This window comes from Aulostomus chinensis, chromosome 3, assembly GCF_037954235.1.
Source record: "Aulostomus chinensis isolate RoL2024-O1b breed Wild chromosome 3, RoL_Achi_v1.0, whole genome shotgun sequence".
Classification (NCBI taxonomy): Eukaryota; Metazoa; Chordata; class Actinopteri; order Syngnathiformes; family Aulostomidae; genus Aulostomus; species Aulostomus chinensis.
Genome location: NC_141322.1, coordinates 21,238,740 through 21,262,829, shown reverse-complemented (window position 1 = coordinate 21,262,829; position 24,090 = coordinate 21,238,740). Strand labels below are relative to the sequence as shown.

The 24,090-nt window shown below is 41.4% G+C and overlaps 1 protein-coding gene across 1 annotated transcript in view; it reads right to left on the bottom strand.

Annotated features, from left to right (window-relative positions):
- Positions 1-254: 254 nt before the first annotated feature.
- Positions 255-24,090, bottom strand: part of LOC147268207 (voltage-dependent calcium channel subunit alpha-2/delta-3-like) — a 30,214-nt gene continuing 6,378 nt past the window's right edge. The window contains exons 5-39 of the mRNA XM_086200801.1: positions 23,899-23,958; positions 20,184-20,346; positions 19,505-19,636; positions 18,320-18,380; positions 18,086-18,236; positions 17,893-17,967; positions 17,710-17,799; positions 15,243-15,356; positions 14,214-14,292; positions 12,623-12,756; positions 12,317-12,334; positions 10,937-11,008; positions 10,386-10,466; positions 10,221-10,295; positions 9,276-9,359; positions 8,206-8,277; positions 8,043-8,104; positions 7,893-7,960; positions 7,713-7,758; positions 7,503-7,600; positions 7,283-7,376; positions 5,944-6,039; positions 5,714-5,835; positions 5,019-5,096; positions 4,878-4,939; positions 4,726-4,770; positions 4,580-4,642; positions 3,351-3,421; positions 3,189-3,264; positions 2,990-3,030; positions 2,625-2,680; positions 2,398-2,515; positions 2,186-2,298; positions 1,734-1,816; positions 255-1,102 (exon numbers count right to left, since the gene is read on the bottom strand). Of these exons, the coding sequence (XP_086056927.1) occupies positions 1,010-1,102; positions 1,734-1,816; positions 2,186-2,298; positions 2,398-2,515; positions 2,625-2,680; positions 2,990-3,030; positions 3,189-3,264; positions 3,351-3,421; positions 4,580-4,642; positions 4,726-4,770; positions 4,878-4,939; positions 5,019-5,096; positions 5,714-5,835; positions 5,944-6,039; positions 7,283-7,376; positions 7,503-7,600; positions 7,713-7,758; positions 7,893-7,960; positions 8,043-8,104; positions 8,206-8,277; positions 9,276-9,359; positions 10,221-10,295; positions 10,386-10,466; positions 10,937-11,008; positions 12,317-12,334; positions 12,623-12,756; positions 14,214-14,292; positions 15,243-15,356; positions 17,710-17,799; positions 17,893-17,967; positions 18,086-18,236; positions 18,320-18,380; positions 19,505-19,636; positions 20,184-20,346; positions 23,899-23,958 (2,946 nt within the window). The 3' untranslated portion in view covers positions 255-1,009. The remainder of the gene's footprint in view (positions 1,103-1,733; positions 1,817-2,185; positions 2,299-2,397; positions 2,516-2,624; positions 2,681-2,989; positions 3,031-3,188; positions 3,265-3,350; positions 3,422-4,579; positions 4,643-4,725; positions 4,771-4,877; positions 4,940-5,018; positions 5,097-5,713; positions 5,836-5,943; positions 6,040-7,282; positions 7,377-7,502; positions 7,601-7,712; positions 7,759-7,892; positions 7,961-8,042; positions 8,105-8,205; positions 8,278-9,275; positions 9,360-10,220; positions 10,296-10,385; positions 10,467-10,936; positions 11,009-12,316; positions 12,335-12,622; positions 12,757-14,213; positions 14,293-15,242; positions 15,357-17,709; positions 17,800-17,892; positions 17,968-18,085; positions 18,237-18,319; positions 18,381-19,504; positions 19,637-20,183; positions 20,347-23,898; positions 23,959-24,090) is intronic.

Genomic DNA, 24,090 nt, shown 5'->3' with positions numbered 1-24,090 from the left:
GCGGCCAATCTGCAGCAGGAAAGAGCATTTATTTTTTGTAATGGGAAAAGCATGCTGCCTTTCGGATTGAAATAAAAATATTTAAATGTTCTTATTTATCTATAAAAAAAATGCACTGTCACAACACAGGAATCTAAATGCTATACAGAGAACGGAAGTTCAATGTTTAAGCCCAGCGTTACCACACATACACACACAAACTTGAGAAAAGTCACACTATGGAGTAAATGAAAAATATGACTTTGTATTTATTCATCAGCTTTTGTTTTATACAATATGGGGTTCCAGTGGACACATCAAGGTAAGATTCGTTGAACACACTCATCATGCATCTGCGACTCGTCTGCTGCATTTAGACAAGACAAACTGGCAGAACAAAGCAAATTAAAGTCATCCCTTTTCTTTTTTCACATGAGAAATGACCATATTACAAATCAACTTTGAAGAAAGAAAGCTCTGACAATTCTGCCATATATTTTAATATTTTACTGTCCAAACTAGACACAGACTGTTCTACATTCTTCTTGTTTATCACAAAAGTGCACTTTCAGCAGCCTTCTACGTCAGCCCTACATTTTTTTCCTCGCAAAGACACAAACTTATTCACCCTTTGCACTAAGGACTTGTTTTAAAAATCTCCTATGCATTCATCTTTCTCATTAATATACGGTTGTCTTATTTCATTTCACACACACACGCACACACACGCACACACACACACACACACAGGTCATCAACAGTCAGCAGCAAGGTCTGCAGTGCTCTCAGCAAAGTAACCAGCTTCTCCTCATTTTTTTTGTTTTTGTTTTTTTTGTTTGTTGCTGCACCAAATCATTTATGTTTTCTGCATTAATGGATGCGAGTCTCAGTGCTACAAAGATATTTTTTTCTCAGTAGAACGCCGCTTGTTGCAGAAGTATGAGAAATTCATTTCAAATTGGCCGCGTTTGCTATGTATTTATAATGTGCATCTGAAGTCCGTACGAATGTCCAGCTCTACTGCTGATGGTCACCTACTGATGATGGCTAATATCACAGGAAGCAGAGCAGCTGTGAGAGGACTGGTGAGGCGAGTTGCTGACCCACACTCCATGGCGTTTTCCTGAGGACGACATTAAACACATGGTGATTGTACAGGAGAACTGAATAAAGACGGTCATGAAATCTGCAAAGAGAGATTCACAATTCTAAGAGGTCACAGTCTTTTCTTTTTAAAAGTCTGTGTTTGTTACTTCCTTTACACGCGACATAAAACCACAAAAAGACAACTCAGCTTTCACGTTCTGTCCCTACTTGAATTCTACCACCGTTTACTCTCACATCCTCAGGCCGCTGTACATCTGTGACGCTTTGCTGCCTTTCACCACCCCCGTGTCTAGACTCCCCCCTTCTCATCTATTCTAGTCGTTCATCATCTATTTCCTACAGCCTGCTTCACACCTATCTGCAAATAAACTGACCAGTAATTGTTTCGTTACAGTTAATAGATGAGATTATGGTTTTGCCCTCATGAGTAACAATAATGACACTAATCCGATGATATTGAACCATATATGGCATTTCTTCTTCTCACAAGGGGTTTTATGCAATATTTTTGACACAAATGCAGCCTCATTACTCTATGTAAATAATATCACAACACCTATAGTTGGTTGATAATCAGACACACACACAAACACACACACACACACACACACACACACACACACACACACACACACAGTCATACATACCTCTGGGTGGAAAGGATGACATGATTCAGGCTTCTTTCTGTCCTTCTGGAACTTCAATCTGTCACATTTCAGTGATTCATTGTGTTCAGAGGAGTCAAGGGCAAAAATTAAAAAAGTGCACACTGCTGGATGGACGGCTCACTGATACATATCACGACTCGATTAGTCTGGTGTAAAACAGAAAACTGGTGCAACTCTAATTACCTCCAAACGAGAAAAAAGAAATTTGTCTTGCGGTTGTTAACTTGCATTTTGATGATGCAACTGACCAACATTAACAGGTATTGATGATGAAAGAGCATCTAGTTATGGCTGCTTTTGTCAGAAACGGAATTTTTGACCCACTTTCCCTCCAAAAAAGATATACAAGCACTTTTTTTTTACACGGCCCTGCGGAAGGTCGAACTAACATGGTGCTTTCCACAGATCAAATCTGGAGTTGTAAAGGATATACATGATTTCAATGGGATCCATGGTTACTGGTGGAGCATTGCCGCAATCGCATTTGTTGTCCACAACAACCATGAAGAGGTTGCTGCTGGGAATCTGCTGGATGACAAAAGATCTGCAGCCCAAACAGAGAGTTTTTTTAAATGAGAATCTGAATTCATACTGAAGGGTGGATTCCTCTGAGATCAAGTGAGGAACCGTGTATACTTGTTACCTGACACAGCCGTCACAGTCGATATTGCCTGTTGTTTCTTTGATGGTGCGTTCGGAGACAAAGGCCGGGTATTCAGTGTCACACGGCACCATCATAGTTTTCCCACGAGACCTTTGAGCTGAATGCATCACCGAGCACATGTATCTAAACTGCACAGCCTTGACAAAACAACTGACCACATTTCTCACATTCACACGCAGTGACTATGATCCATCAACTGTTATTACCTTTAACTGAAAGATCAACATTCCACCAGCTGTACAGGTTAAATTCAAGCAGAAAACTAAAGAAGAACACACAAACATGCAGCTTAAACCCACATGGAAACAATAGTGTAATTAGATGTGAGTTAATATTAGTTAACACAGGGATACGCTTGTGTCTAGAGCTTAATACATCGTTATTAAAATGCATTATCAGTAAATTATTCACAAATATCATATGTTGAGTTATGTATTAGTACAGGTTTAATAAAACACACAGAAATAAATATAAATCACTGAATCACTCAACTTAAATGTGAAAGCAGTGATAATTTCATACACATTGAAATAAATGCAACTTCAACAGAAGATTTTTGAATTATTCTTACATTACGAGTTCAGTCAGGAGCCACTTAACCACAGAGAAGGGCTGAAACAGAGAACATCAGATCATGTCAGAGCTTCCATGACGTTCCACTGGTGTGCAAACACTGTTGGTAACACACCCTCAGATACATAGCAACTATCTTGTCAATGTATTAATTAATATACATAATACTTCTAATATGCTCTTCCTAACATACTTACATTAGATAAAGTGCGTGCACTGTCGCTGCTCCCTGAGTACTCCTTACAAAGAGCCTGGTAGTCATAGAGTGTGATCCTGCAACGCAGTAATGGCAAACTTTTGGTACAGAGGTAGATCATTTTCTACCGTCACGTTCACCCTGTTAGAGGAACGTTGCTGACCTTTTGAAGGATCCCATTTGAAGAAGTTTGTTCATAACTGCACCTTCCACCTCTCCAAAGAAGAGCCCCGTCTGGAAGAGAAGCACCAGGCTTACGGACAAAATTATAGAAATACCACAAGAACAAGACTTTTAACTGTCAGTAGCGTCTTGAAATTACATTCACTGCCAGAAAATAGGCGGCACAGTGGTGCAGTGGTTAGCACTGTCGCCTTACAGCAAGAAGGTTCTGGGCTCGAGCTCTGGCAGAATAGATGGATGGATGGATGGATGCTAGGTAATAATGTCATGCTGAATCTATACTGCAAAAAAACTCTTGGTTAAGGTTTGGAAAAGTTTGTTGGTTGATGCTGTGAAACATGGGACCAGTGACTGGTGGTACCAGCTGCTACCCAACCTGCCCCAGACTCTCGTTCTTAAATGCAACTTCTTCCAATCACATGCTGTTTTTTCAACCAGAAGTCGTCATTGTTTATGTGGTATCATCAACATAAAATTCAGTGTTAAGGGGTCAGGGGTGCATCTCATTTTCTGTGTGATTGCTCTGCCAGAACCACATGTAGTGCTGGGTTTACTCTCAATGGCATTATGGCTCTGTAAAGTTTTACAGGGTGTCATGACGACGCAGTGGTCAGCACTGTCGCCTCACAACAAGAAGGTTCTGGGTTCAAGCCCCGGGTTGGGCACGGGATCTTTCTGTGTGGAGTCTCCATGTTCTCCCTGTTCCTGTGTGGGTTCTCTCTGGTACTCCAGCTTCCTCCCACAGTCCAAAGACATCAAGAGGGGACGAGGCTGATTGATACTCTAAATTGACCGTAGGTGTGACTGTGAGCGTGAATGGTTGTCTGTCTCTATGTGTTGGCCCTGTGATGGACTGGTGACCTGTCCAGGGTGAACCCCCTCTCGCCCAAAGGCTGCTGGGATAGGCTCCAGCCCCCCCCCCCCCCCCCCCACAACCCTTAATGGGATAAGTGGTAGAAAATGGATGGATGGAAAGTTTTACACAATGCATGCAAGTATTTGACCTTCCTTTGTGAAAATGTTTCCAGTAAGCAATTGCACCCAAATATGAATTGAAGACTGATGTAAAGAGATGACTATACATCACGACTACAACTTCTACTAACCTATAGAAACACTAAACATTCAGCACAATCTACTGTGCACAACTGCAAAATAATGCTCCTGAGTTTTTGTGATGTAAAGCGTACACAAGCACACCGGCATTACCTGCGATTGATCCTCTGTGACAAGGATGAAGCCATTGTTATCAATGAGATAACAGTTAATGTCCTGTCAGAAAGATACATAAGTTGTGTTACCAAAGCGACCCTCTTGAAAAAGGTCAGGCGGCTTGGCGAGGTGGTTGTTCTTACCGCGTTATCACAGCTGATGCTGCATTTTCCATCAAGAGCTGTACACTGAGGACACGACAGGACACATTCAAACACACACTTGATCTGTTGGCTCTGGAGGTTTTGGGTGGTTTTTTTTTTTTTTTGTGCAGCTGTAGTTAGTGTTGAGTTACCTGTCTGCAAGCGGTCCAGAACTTCCTCTGAAAGAACTCCTGCTTCATCTGAATCCCTACGGCTGAGCAAGAGGTCAGACTGTTCAGTAAACACCAAGAATTTACATGGGTATGATAGTGGTATAGAAGACAAGCTGTTACCTGCAACTATTGGTGATTTTCTGTCATCCAGGAGTTGAATTGCTGTACTGGCCAAAACTACACTCTTATTTTCTAAAGCTAAAGAAGAAAGGCAAAGAAAATTGTCACTAGATGGCACCATTCACTCAACAGCCTCAGGTGACCAGTTCAAACTAAACTGTAGTGCTAGTTCATCACTATCCGCTCCAGTCAGTGCTCTTTAAACGGCCACATGGCTCCTATTCCTCAGAAATGGGTGCTGTGATGGGACATTTCAGGTAAAGATGGCAAAGTCGGAGAGGATAAAGACATCATTAACAGAAGAATGGTGCTAAATGCCTTGACAGTGGAGCTAGACCCTGCACCCAGAAGACAGAACACAGGCCACATTATATGCAGACAGTTAGATCTCAGTGGAAAACCACAATCCATAACAGACAAAAATATAAATATTAAAAATGCTGTATGAAAAGAAACCACGTGATTGTTTCAAAAGAACTTTAAATAATGCTATACTCTCCAAAGGGTGTACTGGATTTCATTTGCATAATGGAAGATGTAGATAAATAAGCGACTCTAAACAGATGCACGTGTGTGTGTGTGTGTGTGTGTGTGTGTGTGTGTGTGTGTGTGTGTGTGTGTGTGTGGAGGGGGGGGGGGCTTTTATTTTCTGCTGTACTCTTGAGTTTTCCTGTCTCTGCTTGTGTTCTGCATACCTGTGCTGAAGGGGATGGAGTAGACAAATGTGCCGGGGACCTGCTCCGCCGCTCTCTTGTACCACAGAGGAAAGTGATCAGCATTAAACACACCCTCCTTGTCCTCCGCTGTCAGGAAATCTCTGAGGAAGCACAAAGAATGGAGATGAGGAGCAAAGGATCAGATTCATCAAGCGAATCACCGCTGTTCTTCATGCTGTAAGTAATGATTAGAGAAACATTGGACTCACTGATTGGAGAGCTGATCAGCAGCCACAAAAAGGTTGGTTCTTGACAGGCCGGTTCGTGTACCAAGAAAGGCAATCTCCACTCCTTTGTCTGAATTCCTGATTGTACAATGCGGTACAATGAATGCATGCCACATGAACACATTTATATATTCATAAATCCAGTTGATACACTCAATTACACCATAACACATGTTAGCTGGTAATATCTTTTCAATTTAGAAGTCAGAAATATATTCAAGCACCATGACAAAGCTGCTTGTGGTTGACAAAATTAATTAGAATCCTAAATGGTTTAACAACAAATTGCAGCTACAAATCCCCACATGCCACATCCACATTGGAAAGCCATTTTAAGGCCAATCTAATACAGACGCTCCGTGAGTGCAGCAGGACAGCTGAACACTAAAAGAACATGCACATATTCATAGGTACATTATTATTGTGACCGCTGGTCCTGTTCCTACCAGCCATAACTACATTTCCTCCTAATATAAGAAAGTTGGGGGAAAATGTCTACAATCTGCATTTTGTGTGTGTGTGTGTGTGTGTGTGTGTGTGTGTGTGTGTGTGTGTGTGCGCGCGTGCATGTGTATTTATGTATTTGTGTGTTCATTTGTGTGGCTGGTTAAATAAGGTTTTATCTTTAACATCGCTAACTATCTTTAGCCGAACTTTAAAAGTCAACAAGCACTTAAGTTTTTGGCCTCTAACTACGCTGTAATCACAGTACAAACACGTCCATCAACAGAAATACTACATGAACACATGTAGGGACCACAAACTGCTCAAATATAATGTGAGTGCGATATTTTTAAGGTGTGTATAAAACGTATAATTGTAAAGGGTCATTACTTTACCATTTAAGAAAAAAGTGTCCCCTCCAAAATATGAGTGCCCAAAATATAATGTCAATTTCCAAGTCATAAAAAAGGGGTTTTAAGAATCAGTGTTGCACAGCTTTTCTGCTAAATGGGAACAAACGAAGCCTCAAAAGTTGTTGCACACAATTCCAACAAGTTCTTGACTTGTAAACAGTTGTTGAACAGAATGATACATTCTTTGGACAAGATTTGTCACCGACTAAATTCCATTTCCACAAGAAATCAAATGGACCATTGTGACAATTGTACTTTCACAGTGTTTCCTTACAGAAACTACACAGAAAACCAAGATGAGGAAAGTTTTCTCCAACATCTTGAAAGCTCTCTTGTTTTTGTATTTTAAACAACTCTTCACCTATTTTATCTCTGTGATTACAACTATGTTATTGTATCATTAACAATTTTAATGGCTTCAGAAAACTTGTAAAACCACAGAAAAAGTACCAGAGAGCACTTACTCTGACTTGTTGAGAGCCAGTCCTGTCCAGTAGGCCTCCAGCGGAGCTGTGACCACAGCGTCAAACAACACCTCCTGAATCAGCTCTCTGTCACCTGCCACATTTAAAAAAATAAAACCTGTTTGATATCCAGTTTTTTTTTGCTTGCCACATTTATGCTTTATGAAATCATTTGATCTGCATAGATAAGATATGCACCGTGTAGTCTGATGTCTCTTACATTTGAGGTGCGGTCTGCGGCCCGTTATGAAGAGCTTGATGGCTTGAATCTGGGTCAGGTGGCGATGCTCATGCTGCTCCTCTGTGTTGCAGTAAGTCCTGTGGTCAAACAGAGTCACGCTGTTACATCACGAGCCCCAACATACCTGATGAACCCAGAGGGTTAACCCATATAACGCTTGAATGCCCACTTCCATAACCCCAGTGTTACCATTCATCTGCCAGGGCAACATCTGGCTGTTCCAGATCACGGAGCCCTGAAAAACACAAGTCAGTAACGCTTGAGCTGAGTCCGTCTGGGTGGACTGATACAATAAGCTCTCCAAAACCAGCAGGTCACTGTACCCAGGCTGTTGTTAAGAAGATAAATGACATAGATGGAGTGATATACCTGCTTCAACTGACACGTTTCCTCTGAAGAAGTACTTGCCGTGGCCTCTGGAGAGAGCCACTCCCACACTGGCACAAAGAGACAAAGGAATCAACCTGAGTCAACATTTTAAGACCATAAAACAAACCCAGAGGAAGCCATTCGACTGACCTGAACGGGGTTCCTTTGATGTCAGTATAGTAATAGTCATTGTGCATCTTCAAGACACGCCTCTGAAACAACAGATTAAAAGTGCAGATTTATTCCATTAGTCCAGAAACTGCAGCGAGAGCATCTGATAGGGAGAGTCAGACATCTTTATCTGCAGCCTCACCCCTCGATCCACTGTCTTCTTCACCTCCATTGAGAACGTCCCGGTCCTCCTGTTCACCATAGCGTTGCGAAGCTGAAAGATAAAGCACAAAGGATGAGTCAGGGTCACTGATCCAGCAGTCTGTCACAGTGGTTCAAATTAACCTTGACCCTGAAAATAGACCAGTCACGCCTTCCTTGACTTTCTTTCTCTACACAATCCATCGTCATCTAGTCCCAGTGTGAAACCCTTGAGTCAGCTGCAGTGGGAAGTACACCGTGGGGGTTTTTTTTGGTCTGTACATTCAGTTTACGGTTTTAGTTTTAAAACTTCTATCATACATCCAAGATTTCCTACGTCTTCAATGTAATTTCCTCTTTTGTTTTTGATGACCACTCCCATCATCTGTCCTATCAGGGAGCTCAACAACTAGGTGACAACTTGTGATGTCATATAAATGGATGGATGGTGGATGAAAACTGATATTTCTTATGGTAAGAAAGGTAATACCCTCTCACATCTTGGATATACATTTTTTGCAGGCATATAGACTTAATAAGTAAGGTAGTTCATATTAATACTGTATTTGTTTTTAACTGTCCACCTAAAGTTCCTACGTTACTGTTACTGAGCTTTAAAATTGTAGCGGGATTGAGAATAGCAACCGAAGCGTCCTCCTTTTTCATAAGTTCCAAGCAATAGAATATAACACATCCTATTTCTAGACTCCATTTTATCACTTGAAAGCACACGGAAACACCAAAGTTGAGAGAGGATCATCCGAGGAGCACCTGAATGCAGCACTAGTTCTGGCGCTCTCTTCACTCTTGGTCAGGTTCTTTGTTCACTCCACTTGTTTTGACAGTCTGTCTCTTTTGAGTTCAGCCGCTGGATTAGTGTGTTTAGTTCTGGCTGTTTTGTTTTGACAGTCTTGTATTTTTTTAATTTAATCATATCAAGTTTTTCATTTCCTGCCTGCTGCTGCTTCTTCATTTGTGTCCACCAGCATCCACATCATGAACGTGACGCATCTGTATACAAACAATAAATGCATCGAGAACCACGTTTTCTGCAACATTCATAACACGTACGATATCATCTTTGTCCTCCCATTCCACCTCAGACAGATCCACGCTGCTGTAGTTAGGCTTCCTCCTCTTCTGACCCTCCTGATACTGCACAGAGGAACACAATACACAAACATGAAGGGTCCATTTGTGTGAAGAAGAGGGATCTTTTTCCAATTGTTTTTTTCTCAATCAAAATGCATATAAATGTTGCCTGATCTGAATTGTGAAATCTGTTGTACATGGAAAAAAAAGAAAAGATTCACTTCATTGTATCTTTTGTAATTCACCGGTAGAACTGAAGATTTGCTGCGTGCCCTTATTTATGAATCCCTGACACAGCAGTTTCACTGGTTAATTATTTCAAATCATCTGTGAAATTAACACTGTCAGGTAAATGAAAAATAATTAATATGATTGATAGGAACTTCACGCTCAAACAACTCTACATCAATGCATTAAACTGAACATGTCAGAAGCTGCTACTTGATGTCGTCGTGTAAACAACAAACGACCAGTCAGTGACTACAAACACAGCACAGTTTTAGCCACAAAGAGACGTATACACAGAACCAACACAGACTAACACACACACACACACACAGTTGCACAAAGAGGAATAGCACTAACACTGGCACACAGACCCGTTAGCACAGCCACAGCTCCTGAGGAACCAGTGGTCCCAGGGCTAGCGGCTGTGCTCTCGGCCAGTGAGTGTTAAGTTACCTCTGGGAAATCTCAGGCCAGCCAGCCCTATGAGTGGCCTTTATCCCTGCATGCATACATCAAAGGAAAAGGTGGGGATTACAGATTATACGCGTCCATTTAGCCTCCCAGCCACATAGCACATTCATCTCTGTGTGCCCTCGTCAATGGACGCCGATGCACACAGTATCATGGACAAAACCAAAAGGGTAAAGTTGTGATACTGCTCTGGTGTACAAGTACTGCGAAGAAACACTTTACTACCAAAGGCCGGAGGTCCGGATGAGTCAGGATGTAGCCGTTGTTTGTGATGGCAAAGGCGTAGCCATGGATCCCTAACTACAGAGACAAAAATAAGATAGATGATTCAAAATATGCACATGAACATATTCACTGAATTTAAGCACAAGCAGAAAGCAGCTATTGTACCATATGTTTGGGAATGAGCTTCATCAGCTCCTGCAGTGGGATGTCTGTTCCAACGACCCCCAACAGAATACCCTGATTCTTCTGCATGGCAAGATTCAAAACACGCACACCTTCAGAGGACTGCAGGAACACACTGCCAAATATCTTTCTCTGATTAATTTTAATTATATATATATATGTGTGTGTGTGTGTGTGTGTGTGTGTGTGTGTGTGTGTGTGTGTGTGTGTGTGTGTATATTTTAAAAAACAAATGTTTTTTGTCTTTTTTCAAGAGATAATTTTGTTGACAAAGCTCTAAGGAACGAAACATTCTGAAGCTCAGTGCTCTTACTCATGCTGCCAAAACAAGGCATTGCCAAGTATGTTTGTCTAACTTGTAGTATTCAATGAAGTGTTTTATCATCAATAAAATAAGCTGACAGTGCAGTAAACAAATTCCTTCTTGAAATGAGACAATATGAGAGATGATATTGTTCTTAAAACACTTTAAATGATTCTGTCTTGTAAAAAATATAACTTTCCCTCCCTCCATCATTTACTCACTCACTCACCGTTTCATTCTTGGTACTGAAGACAGGCATGGCTACTGTGGTCATCAGACTTGGGCCTTTTTTATCATTCAACTAAAAGAAAAAAGAGGAATAATTCTCAGTCAGTGAGATGAATTCCCTCTTCAGTGGCTCTCTTGCCATTTTCTTCCTTTTTAAATAGTTTTTGGGTAAATTTTCTTCACTCTAATCGAGGGTCATAGCACAGAGGGTCTTAAATCCCCTGCAGCAAACTGTGCTATATCAATAACATTAGACTTATGTAAAAACCGCAACCCTGAAATATGATCATCAGCTCTAGAAGAGTTCATGAAGAGGTTACGACATCTTTCAAGGGCGCTTAGTTTATACTTAAACTCTGTTAAAACATCCAGATAGAAAAGTGGTCGAACAGGATCATAATGGGCAGACAAATGTCATTGCTCCTGCTCCTGATCAAACTGATCCAGACACACACGGGTTTGACTTCATGGCTTGTATGTTATGTTTGATTGCTGCATCCTGAGCCCTCCTGTTGTGGAGCGTTTGTGGCTCACAGGAGGAGATGAGGTGAATCCAGAAAGATGAAAGCTGACATAATTAAGCAAATGAGCTCTGTTAAAGTAGGTCTGCCCTTCCCTCCCCTACACACAGCCCACTGCATCTGCGTCCATCTTGTTGTGCGCGTGTGTGTTGGTGTTCATTTGTGTAGGTGCGCGAAGCAGACGAACTGTGAACAGCAGCGTGTATTAGCAAGCTTGACAAAATGCGCACACAGGTAAACCCTTGAACACCTTCCACACCCCCCACCCTCACCACCCCCACTCCCACCCCCACCTCCCACTCCTAACCCTCCCCCCCCCCCTTTTCTCTTCCTTGGTCTCCCAATGTCAGTTTTATTATGGGCTTTAGGAGATAAAATGCAATGATCCACAGAATGATGAATGGTCTGTCTGAGGTTGAGATAAAGGAGCACACACTGCGGAGGACAATCTCCCAACCCCTTTGTGTGTGTGTGTGTGTGTGTGTGTGTGTGTGTGTGTGTGTGTGTGTGTGTGTGTGTGTGTGTGTGTGTGTGTGTGTGTGTGCGTGTGTGTGTGTGTGTGCATGTGTGTGTGTGTTTTAGCATACTCATAGCCTTTATACTGATATGAAGTCCAGTAAATGCTTCTCTGCTGCTCCTGTCGCTTAGAGGAAAGTTGGAGCATAATGTTGAAAAGTAGCAACGATAAGCAGATATTTAACCTCTCACGTCAGTCTGTCGACGAATACAGCAATTCTCTCCCTTTCTAATCCCAATTCATAATTTGTACTGGCCCGTACTTTTAACACAATATGTTGACAAATAAACAATGCCAGACTTCATTTGATTTTATGAGAATAAGTACAGATGTAGATATTTACCTTATGAGCCTGGGAAAGCTGTTGAGAAAGAAAATAACGAGACGTTAAGAGCAGTAAAAGATGCAGATTCTGCTCTGAGTCTGTGCACACAGCTGTACATGAGTGAAGCAAATCAATGAAGCTCATAATGCGGAATTATTCCAGCAGCATAAAGAACAAGGAGGACATTTACAGGCCAAAAGTAATATACACAGTATTGTAACAATTTTCTGCATCAAGCTTGCCAGAAGATCACAAACACACATATGAAACATACCATGTACACACAAAATATCACACACAGCTCTAACTAATGAGCAGACTTACAGCACTGTCCACGTATGCTTCTGTCCACACCGTGTCGTGCTCGTGGTCAATCACTTTTGGGCGGCTCATGACATGAAGGTACCTCATCACATTCTCCTGAACGTCTGCTAACGTGGAAATCTGACTGAAATATCCTGCAATCAAACACACACATGACCCCCCCAAAAACTGCATGAATATGGATTTTTGGCCACTTGGGAGGAGCACAAACAGCGATAAAAACAGAAATGTGCAAACCCCATTTACACAACGAACCAATAGGAAGCAATTTGGGTCACCAGGCAAAGTCCAGTTCTCATACTTGTTTTGCTTTTTTGTTTTGTTTTTTTTACTAAATGCTAGAGCGAAAAACGTTTTTTGGGGGCATTATGCCTTGTCTCATCTGGTTTATGAGAGGCTCTTCTGCAAATAGCAAATGAATAGAAATAAACAGTTCACTTCACCAGTGGGTGGGTAGAAAAAAAAGTAGATAAAGAGTGTAGAATTTAGAAACGATAGCTTTCATAAAGTGAATGTAATTTCATGTTTGATCGCTTTAAAATAAAATATGTTAGCTTAAAATAAGTCATTTCTCTACATAGATAACAGGTCCTCCTTTCTATAGAGTATCACAATTATGACATATTTAATAGGCCAGTCTGAACACCAGCATCACCATGGACTCTCTTGACCACAAACCAGTGGTTTGTGTCGTTGAAAACAAAGACAAGTGTATGGGAGTTGAGCGGCACTTTTAGAGTGTCTGACATATAAATGCAGTTGTTAGATGTACAAAGCTGAAGTTATGATATGAAGAAACTAAACTGTGGATGCATGACTTCAGTGTCATCACAACCAGCATTAGCGCTTGCTATGTTTTTGCCATGATGACATTAAATGTCATCAACCTAAATCTTTACGTAGAATTGCAAACTCACCCGGTTTTCCCTGCGATTAGAGGTATGCCTGACAAATAAAAGAGCGTAAAACTGTATGGATGTGGTCTACAGCAAAAAAACGATCTGAATATTCACATAGTGCTGCTGATGTTCGGGATTACTGGATGTGTAAACGGTTCAGTCCAGAGCGACACAGGACTTTCTGATGATGTTTCATACTGGACATGTAAGGTTATATCACAGTGGGTGTTTGTACTGGGAAGGAGGTTTGGGTTTTGTCTCCCCACTATCTCCCCGTGATCTGTTTTCCTGGCTGTGGCTTCCAGAGGGTGCTCATGCGGACTGTTGACACGTGGGAACCATCAGCAGTGAGCAGCCAAGAGGGAGACACTCTGACAGGAAGAGGGATTAGAGCAGATTGACCTCTGACCCCCCCGAGTGCCACTTCATTGCCTTTTGGCAGAAAGTGGGAGCCAGCCCGAACACATGCATGCACACACAAATATGTATAAATGTAGCTAAACGCGCGCACACACACACACACACACACACACACACACACACACACACACACACACACACACACACACACACACACACACACACACACAGATACACATCCTATTCTTTCATATTACTCCACACACATCAGACCCTGTCCACCACTCTGATATGGAGCTGCTTAGGAAAGTGTTTATCAGAAAGTCTCAAACCTTTGTTGGCACAGGCCATCCATTTGAGGTTATCAGCAAATGCAGACTCTCGTCCAATAAGGTAAGGGAATATGCGTACCTGTGCCAAGGACATGTAGAGGTTAACAGTTTCAAAGATGGAGGGATTACAAACACGAAAAGTGATGTGGCTCCTCAGTACTTCATCTCCCTGATTCTGTCTGTTTGTGAACAAAATCTAGATGCATGTTTTTAAAGAAACAATAACCTGTTCTTTATTGTCATTTTGGAGCATTTTTTTTTCCAGGACTACCTTTAATAGTTCTGTTATTTGAATCCAATTAATTTTCTTTTGTTGGGCCGTGAGCATGAGGGCACCTCCTGCTGTCCTTTTAAAGAACGCTGTGTGACATTGCCAAACCTGCACGGCTCATTGGCTCCAGATGCTTCGCTAAGCATAAAGCATATAGGAAACACTGAATGGCTGCCATATAGAGACCCTGAGGGTGTATGGAGGGGGGAGTGGTTACCCTGCCAAACACTGCCCTGTGCCCTGCCAAACACTGCCAACACATATGCTTGACAGGCCTTAAGAAAAGCCCTGGAGCTGTTGTTTTTTGTGCTGTGAGTTGCTGCGCAAACCATTTCATTTCAGTCGGGTTTACAAAAAGAGCCAAACAAAAGCTTCTAAACCCAACGTTGCGCCCTGGAACCAGTGCCAGGAGACATGGACCAGAGCCTTGGAGATTGAGTTGCCCTTGAAAACGTTTAATTTCCCATGTTTTATTCCTCATGGGAGAAATATTGCTCTGTAATGTGTCAACAGATTGAAAAAAAAAACCCATCATATTAATGCGGATTTTACATTATAGAGTTGTGAGAGGTAATGATTTAAGAAAACCAATTCCCCAAAACGTCAAGACAGGAGCTCCAGTTGGCATCTAGTATTGAAATGTACATCTATCTTTGCTGGAAGAAAAGTGCAGCGCAAGCAGAAAATCCTGAAAAGGGGCATGTGTTACATTCAATATAAGATAACGTGGAATAAAAGACGAAGAGAGAAAGACTCACCTTTCTTTCTGGCCAGTTGTACTTCTCAAAAACATCGTCATACATCTCAGTTGCTCCGTCTGTCACCAGCATTATGGCCTGGCTGCACACACTGCCATGACCAGTCTGATTAAACTGCAGCAAGAAGAGAAACAAATACAACCACATTTATATCATGTTGTTATTTACACATTTAACAGTGCCGACAAAGTCTGATTCATCGAAAATGATGCTGTTGTGGCAGCAGGGACACGATCAGTCAATAAACTACATATAAAGTAAATGAACCCGAGGACTGTGGTTCTCTTAATTCTGGTGTGGAAGATGCATCGCAGTAATTAAGTGGCTTATTGACCTGTAACAGAGTGAATGTGGAGAGAAAGAGGAGTGTGTGCTGTCACAATCACACACCAAAAAAACTGCTGAGCCCCGTTTCGCTTGCCAACACTCAGGCACTGAGCACCAGGAGGCCCTTAGAACTCACATCCGCACCGGAGAGCAAAAATATCAGAAGAAAAGCACTTTCATGTTCCCATAGTGCATAAACAATATTACTGTGCGGCCTTTGTGTCAGCAAAACCTTGACCATTTAGGCCTCAGAGGTACCACACACAACCACGACCAGCCAGACCAAAACTGTTCGCATGCCCATCCTTGATTCTCTGAGTTGTCATCGGGAACTGTGCATTGTGCGACTTTAATCTCAAACGAAAGCGGATATATTTGATTTAACCGACTCTGTGACGACTCTGGGAACAGAATGTCAAGCTCAGATAACTGTGCCAAACATAAGATGACAACAAGAAGATTAACACCAAAAATAATAGAGTGAAGACAGAACGGAGGAAATTACTATGCAGAAACACCTCCAAGGTATGGCATATTTGCTAAATGTATCCTAGACACAGAGGAATTTGTCTTGACGGACCAGTAGACCATACAACCTTTAAAACCGACACAAACAGCAGACAGAAACAAGAAGTAAACAGGAAGACAAAAAGGCCAAATCAACTTAAATGTCACTACTAAAAGATACATACATGCTGTGCATGCGCACTGTCACGTTAAGAGAAAATCCAGCATTGAAAAAAACAGCATTTTGAGCTGAAGAAATAAAAAAGAAAAACAAAAACAAATGTTAAGACATTGTAATATACCTGATGAGCAACTTTAGAATATCTATGGCCGATTTTTTTCATCAAAAATATGTTCATTTTAAACTATAGTTCACATCTTCAGGTTCCATTTCAGTGAACAGGAAATGTGAAATCAACGTTTATGCAGAGTAGTGTAATTTATGGGGGGCCAAAATTAAATTAAATGCAGATTGGTGACAGCTGACAGATATCCAGGGAATGAGGAGTGTCTCTCTCTATATATTTATAATAAAGACATTCATTTGCTGTCTCTGCTGGGATTTGTTTGTATGAACACGAATCAAACCATGTGTCTCACTACTGTAAGTAAGTCAGAATTAAACAACGGTGAGGATAAAAGTAGTAATCAATAACAGGATCATTAGGAAATGTGTGGATGAATCTAAACAACTGCCTGAAAGGCGAATTAATGTTCTTGTTTCCGCAGGAAAAAAAGCTCTAAAAATCCGATGGATAACGTATTATATTGTAATTGTGCCATATTTTACTGTACTAGCTGTTTTATTCTTTCATATTATCACCCAGTTTCATGCAGCTGAGCAGGACTATATGCAGAAACGCAATAATACATAAAGCAGGTTTCGTTTTGATCTTGTCTCTGATAGACTGATTTCTTTTACTCGGGTAGAAACGTTGAATTTCAGCCTTCGTCTCCTGGCTACCAGATTACCATATTCACTGCAGAACTCTAATTAATCTGACAAATGCAGAGGTAAAAGCTGTGCTTCCTCAGCTTCAGCGGTGCAGCCAGAGCTCGCCTGAAAACAGGGAGATAAAAGGAGTACCGCGTGGTTCCTGCCCTTATCTGCTTTGTGTTCCAATCAGCTACCTTATTAATCATTGACATTAATTAGAGCCATTAATCACACTTCACAATAGATGTGTCTGTGTTTGGAGGGCGGAACGGGGATAGCACCGAAGCGTTTTGACCTGCGACACACACACATCCCAAACACTCAAATGTATTTTACTGGAGTGTGTTACTTTTAATGTTCAGACGAGGACATAAAGAGGGCTGTACTTTGTCAATGAAAACAAATGCGGCCTGTGAAATGAAAGTTGTTTTAACGTTCTGGCCAGGTGGAGCCCTTGAATTAAAAGAGTGTACTTGTGATGCTAGATAGATACTGTATACTTTTCTGTCAAATGAATCAGTACATACATAAATCATTTTTGTTATGATTTGTGGGTAAAGCAGCACTGTAACATAATCAGCAGCCAGCAAATATAAATGAAGATGATCAACTTGTTGTTACAGTATTTCAGTAAATGAAATGATGCTGTTCAGACGGTTACAACAACAGAAGGTCTTTCACTGAACTGCAACTTACATCATTGAGGATTGTGAATGCCTCTGTCAGGGCATCCCCCAGCAGTCCGATCCCTTTGGCAAACAGCTTGTCCAGATGTTCACGGAAATGCTGACAGATAACATTTTTGAATATTAATCACATAAATTAAACCTGATAAAAATCCACATGTATTCATTAGATGTCGGTCTAGTTATGACTCACATCTTTATTGGTGCGATCAGCTCGCACCAGTGTGCCATTCAAACAAGGCTCCACGTAGTGAACCTCCTGGTTGTACTGCAGAAATATAAAATGACATTTACACGGTAGAACTTTATAGAAGCACTCAAAGCAAGACCGATCAAAGTCAAATGTTGAGAACAGACACACGCAGAGAAGCTGAATAAAAACCTACTGCGATGATGTTGAAGAAGTCATCATCTCCGAGTGTGTCTAATATGGAGGAGACAGTTTGTCTGGCGATAGTCAGCCGAAGGCCCTTCATGCTCCCACTGACATCAACTAAGATAACTACATCCTTAGGAGACGTCGCTGCCTGGATGTACCTGTAATACAGAGTAAGAATACACTCTATATACATGTCTGGGTGTTGCAATATCACCGATAAAAGAGGAAAATAAACACTCACCACTTCCTGTTCCTGCAGTCGAAGCCTATGACCCCATGCTCATCCGGATGCCACTTCACACCTGGGGAACAGTTGGTGAAAGACAGAAACCGGCAAAGGTCAGCAGTGGAAAACTACAAGCTTACTGTCATCGCAAATCTAACAGCCATGATGAAGGTTATCACCTCTCCCTCGCCCAGGTACCATCAGTGGCTGTGGAAAAGTCTGACCAATAAAATCACGGCGCCATTATTACTGCAATTCACGGATTTTACAAATCCAATTTTAAAGAATAGATAACCGTTTTTATCCCAGTGGGGAAAATTCAAAAGTCACAAGCTATTTTATCACAAAGACATGACCACATGAAGAGAGACGGTCCTGAACAGCTGGACATCAAAGTACTTGGAGGATACTGTGAGTGCTGCTGCTTTAAAACCTTAGTAGCTTCTGGAATAAATCCAAATCTCTTTTTTTTTAAGTGAGGCAGACAATATTGTCACCTGATGGGAAGATTTGGAAGATTCCTGTTGTTGTTGTTGTTGTTCACAGACTATTAATAGATGAGTACTCCTGTTGCAAAAGATAACATGTTTTTCTATCACCACATTCATGCCTTACAGTCAGAAATACTCTAAAAAGTCTTCTGTGAAATGATGTAGCCGTATATTAAGATAAAACAAAATAAGCGTGTTTTTAGAATTCATTTTCAGTAGGAGGCATGATGAGCTTTGGGCTGAGTGTCTTCTTAAGACAAAATATATAAAATATACCATATTGTATGTAGAGGCTGATCCACCTCCTTTTTGTGCTTTCCTTCTAAATCAAACAAACACAGCCCATTTCTGGACATTGCATCTCATCTCTGTGGTTTTTCTCCAGCACTGCAGTGAAGCCACCGCCTGTTCCTGACCACTCGTGTTGGATCCAGCAGCAGTAGTCGACTGTTCCTCAGTGCTGCTGCAGACCCTCACCGGCAAATTATAATTAATTACAGTCTGTATATATGCATCCCCTCTGATGGTCTGTAAAATTACTACATTAGCTAAATTACCCTTTTAGTAATTCTATATCATTTGTTCTGATGGGTTTTTTTTTTTCTTGCACTGAAGGCTGATGGCTCCCTTGAGACCCTCCCTCTAAACACACACACACACACACGCGCACACACACACACACGCACACACACTCACACACACAGCTCACCAGGGTACTGCCTGAAGAAACCTTTGGCGCTCCCAAAGTACTGCCAGATGAGTGTTGGATCTCTTTCGAAATTGTCCACAAACACTTTGTTCAAGGCTTCGGACCAGTACACCCCGTTCACTATGTCCGGATCTGAGGGGACGACAGATGCAAACACAAAGGGAGGTGAGACAAGATGAAGACAAGCAAATTAAATGGTGATCATGGTAATCCTCCTGGTCACCACGACCAAGTGCACAGTTGACCCCTGTCCCTTATTGACCCCCCTGGAGGCGATACAATGGCTGTGACTAAATCATCCCCTCCCCTCCTGCGGCTGAACAAGCTGGCGGCAGCCTCCCTTTGTGCTGTTAACAGAGAGTTATGTGGAGTCCATTAGAGCCAAACAAAAGCAGCCACAGTGGGAGAGGTGACACTTTCCATTCTTAAACAAGAGCCAACTCAACTGCTGCTGTATGAGAAACATCTCCCTCCCATCACCCCCCCCCCGCACTCTCTGAGAGGTGTGCGCTTACTTTCTCTTTATGTTTTGACTGGTATTGATCCTCCAACTCCACTTCTCTCAGCTGGTGACATCAAAACATTTTAAACAATCATTTCTCTCTTTTCTCTATCTCCTTTCATCAACTCTGAAGAAGAATAACACTACCGTAATGTCACCTGCTAGTCCAGCGCTCACCTTTGTTGTACATGTTGGTGGGCACCTGCACCACGCTGAGGCTGAGGTTGACCGACAGGTTATTGAAATGGTCATTTGGCTCCAGAAGGAACTCCCCTCCCAGCTCCACGTTATTGCCCTCATCGTCCACTTCATTGATCAACACAGCGTTGAAGTACTCGTACTGCAGATAACAGTGAAAGAAGAGAGCAGGCATGCAGAGATGTAAAGGATGTTTTTATAAGCAGTGTTTTCCTTTCATTTACAGGAGTTGCACCATAGTTCACATCCTCTACTATGAGATTAAGAAATGATCAAGTTAGCAGCAACAAATATTAGAAAAACTGACTGAAAGAAATGTAGGTGTTGAAAAAAAAAGCTGGCAAAAAAGGGTGAATTATGAGTCATGAATTAACAAAAGTGCATTTGTGAAGACTTTTTTTTTTAATTTCCTGGAGTGTAAATGATAGTTGCAGTCATGACTTGTCAGTGACTCCTTAAAAGGACCTGGATGAGCTAAGAGAGTTTCATGGGTGCCATTGAAAATTCTCTCTCCCCTAAAGTGAAAGCCAACAGTTTGCGTGTCCTGTCCTTCACTGCCTGCTGCTGCAGAAGAACTAGCTCATCCTGTCTGAGCGGCCTCTCTGTGGCCTCTGCTTCTCATTGTTGGGGTTGAGAGAGGAAGTGAGAGGAGGGAGGAAGAGAGAGAGAGAGAGAGAGAGAGAGAGAGAGGGAGATGGCTGATGGACTCACAGCATCACACTCGGGGGAGGCCATGCGGGCATCACCATCAAGCAGCCCCTGACAGCTCATACCACGCCTGAGCAGCTCTCTGACGAGCTGCGGCGGAGTGGAGGGGGAGAGCTGCAGAAGGGGAGCAGTGGGGGAGAGAAACGTGCACCCTCAGCAGAACTGATGGCGCTGTAGAGAGGCACGTTAACCACCAGGGTTATTACTGTAGAGTAGGCCACGGGACACTGCAGCTATCCAGGATGCCCCACTGACTTTTACACCACTGCAGTTAGCTGTAGGCCCCACTGCAGAGATCTGCCCTCTGTTACAGGCGCCTGGGCCTCGCTGGACCAGGCTCCAAAACCTGGACTTAATGCTTCAATTGTTCTTATTGTAGTAACAAAGACCTTCCGAGTTAAATCAAATCTGTTTTTAAACTGTGTCCTTCCACGAAGAGTATTCTAATTGTGTTGTATTATCTAGCATCTTTTGCCCTAATTAAACTAAAATAGCAGCACCCAGATCTATAATCTGAGTGCTGCTATTTTGTTTCTTCGTTTTTGTCAAGTTTTTGCATTTATATGCATTTCGACTTATTTCTATGTTAATGAATAATCAATATTAATTCATGATAAGAGCTAAATACAGTTTAAGTTGAGCAACTCAGTTTCACGTGTGATCTCTTTTCTCTGATTTTCAGAATGTAGATTTGAAAACTTTAATACATATTTGAAAAAATATCAAAATACAAAAAGAGCAGTGATCCACAAACAGCTAAATCTATCGTTTTTTTTTAATTTATGCTTGAAATAAATAGATATGCTTTTGATAGAAATAAAAATAAATCTAACTTTCAACACAGTCAGATTCATGGCAGAAAGACAGTTTAAAGAATTAGAATGTTACTTTTCATTTTCCTCTTTGCCAGTTTTTATTTCTGTGAAAACATTTATTAAAGAATGTATTTCCAATACCTGTAATATATCTTTTCAGCTGCCATTTTTCCTTGACTGTCCCAATCTGCTGGAGAGTTACCCTATGTATAATTTTGTCAGGGTCTTGTCGCTCCATCAGTTCTGATCTGCGCACCCCTGAACCGGTGAGTCCATGTGGGTCGAAGCGAAACACCCGACTGTCCTGACAAGCAGCAGCTGAGATAAGAGCAGCCATCTTATCTCGCTGTGGTCAGTGAAATGGTGCGTGAAAAATGTGTGGTGTCAGAGGAGGCGAGGTTAGCCAAATGATGCCACGAGGAGCGATATCATGACATCACATCATTATCGCAGGTGGATATTGAATTTTCTTTATTATCTTTATAGCCTTTAGGATGAAACGTCTGTGTGACAGAGCCAGCGTTATAAACAAATAATTGACAGTTGTTTGAATAATTAAAAAAAAAATCCTGCCATTTCTTCTATCAACTGTGAAAATTTTATCGCGAAAAAAAATGTATAATTTAAAATAAAAAAAACATGATTGGCTGGAATAACGACTTAAAAATGTGAAAAAAATCCATTGCAAAATTTAAAAAAGGAGGCCAGAACAACCATAGAAAATCTTCTTTTTAACAAGCCTCTTATGATAGAAATATTGTAAAGCATTAATGAATTGATTACTGTTGCATTTAAATAATATTTGAGGGCTGTAGCATTTAGCTGTTTGCTTTGAGAGTAAGAAATCATATATATATATGTATTGTGTGTGTGTGTGTGTGTATATATATATATATATATATATATATATATATATATATATATATATATATATATATATATATATACTGTGTATGTATATATATATGGCCTGTAAAGGTAAAATCTGTAAATCTGTCTTGTTCTACTGTAGCTGCAGAGAAACAGCAGAGGTGTACAGGAGCAAGGAAAAGTATCTGAAATGTATTCATATGTTGTAAATGCTTCTATTAAGTGTAAAGTACTGCGGTTATTTCAGTGTTTTGTTGCTCGACTGGGTTTCCAATCTGGAGTCATGTAAGTGAAACAATGCGCCTCGCAAAAGAGTTTCATTTATCTTTGTCCACTGGAGAGAGAAGAGAGAAAGAACGAGAGAGAGAGAGAGAGAGAGGGAGAAAGAGGAGGGGACCAATAAAATGACAGAAATACTGCATTCCCTCTGCAGAGACTGTGAGGCAGCTCGGAGCATCCAGGAAATCTGCAATGAGAGTCGCTAAGTGATGTTCTGAGCTGAGCCAGAGAGAGCACAGGAGCACATCCTGCTGACTGAAATAAAGATTAGAGGCAATGCGGCCTATCCTCCATTTTTTTCCCCTCTCCTCTAATGTCCACCAAACCAGCATTCTCACCAAGAAGCCTTACTTGTTTCAATAAAAACAATGTCATTCATTAGCAGAGCATTTTATTCTGCCAACAACATCAAAATCCTACTCCTCAGTCAAAAAAGTATCTGTCTCCTTGATCATACAGTTGAATGTTTCAGCTTTACAGTGTAGAATGATGAATGCGCTGAGTTTGAAACCAGAAGGCTGATTTCCCACTCATTGGTGAAAGTGCAAATGTTCTCTGTGCTCAGGGAAAAACTGATTTTAAGGGGTGGCCCAACAAGCAGGGTTTATGACATCACAATTATTCTCCAGTGCACAAAACAGATTACAGAGACAAATTGTGCCCGACATTTAAATAAAATTTGAACTTTTTGAGAGGGTAAAGTATTTTTGGATACTGCGTGCGTGCAGGGCACCACCACTAGACCTTCATAACCCTCAGCCATACATCTTTTATACATGTGAAACTTCCTGTCTGTACACGTAAAAGGGTCAGTGAGTTATGACGGCACAGAGCCCTCGGTGTGTGCGACATCAAAGACACATGTATCAAAGCTCCGACAGGACATCGGAGTGAAGGACGAAGCCAACCCAATTAAAGACTTTTAGGGTCTATTACCCTTCTCTCACCTTCCACATCCATTCAACAGTAATTCATCCTGGTATGGATACAATGACACATTTCTTTTCTTTTTCTTTTCTCACCTGTAGGTCAGGGTTTTCTTCATGCTGATGATGAGCTTCTTCTGCTGCCTCCACCAGCCGCTGACAGGAGAAGCAATACAGGCCTAATTATTATTTAGCTTTAAGTCCATCCTGCAGACAGCCATAAAATATATACAAATAATGCAAATTTAGTTTTAGCTACTAATCTCAAACACACCACTTCCAATTCAT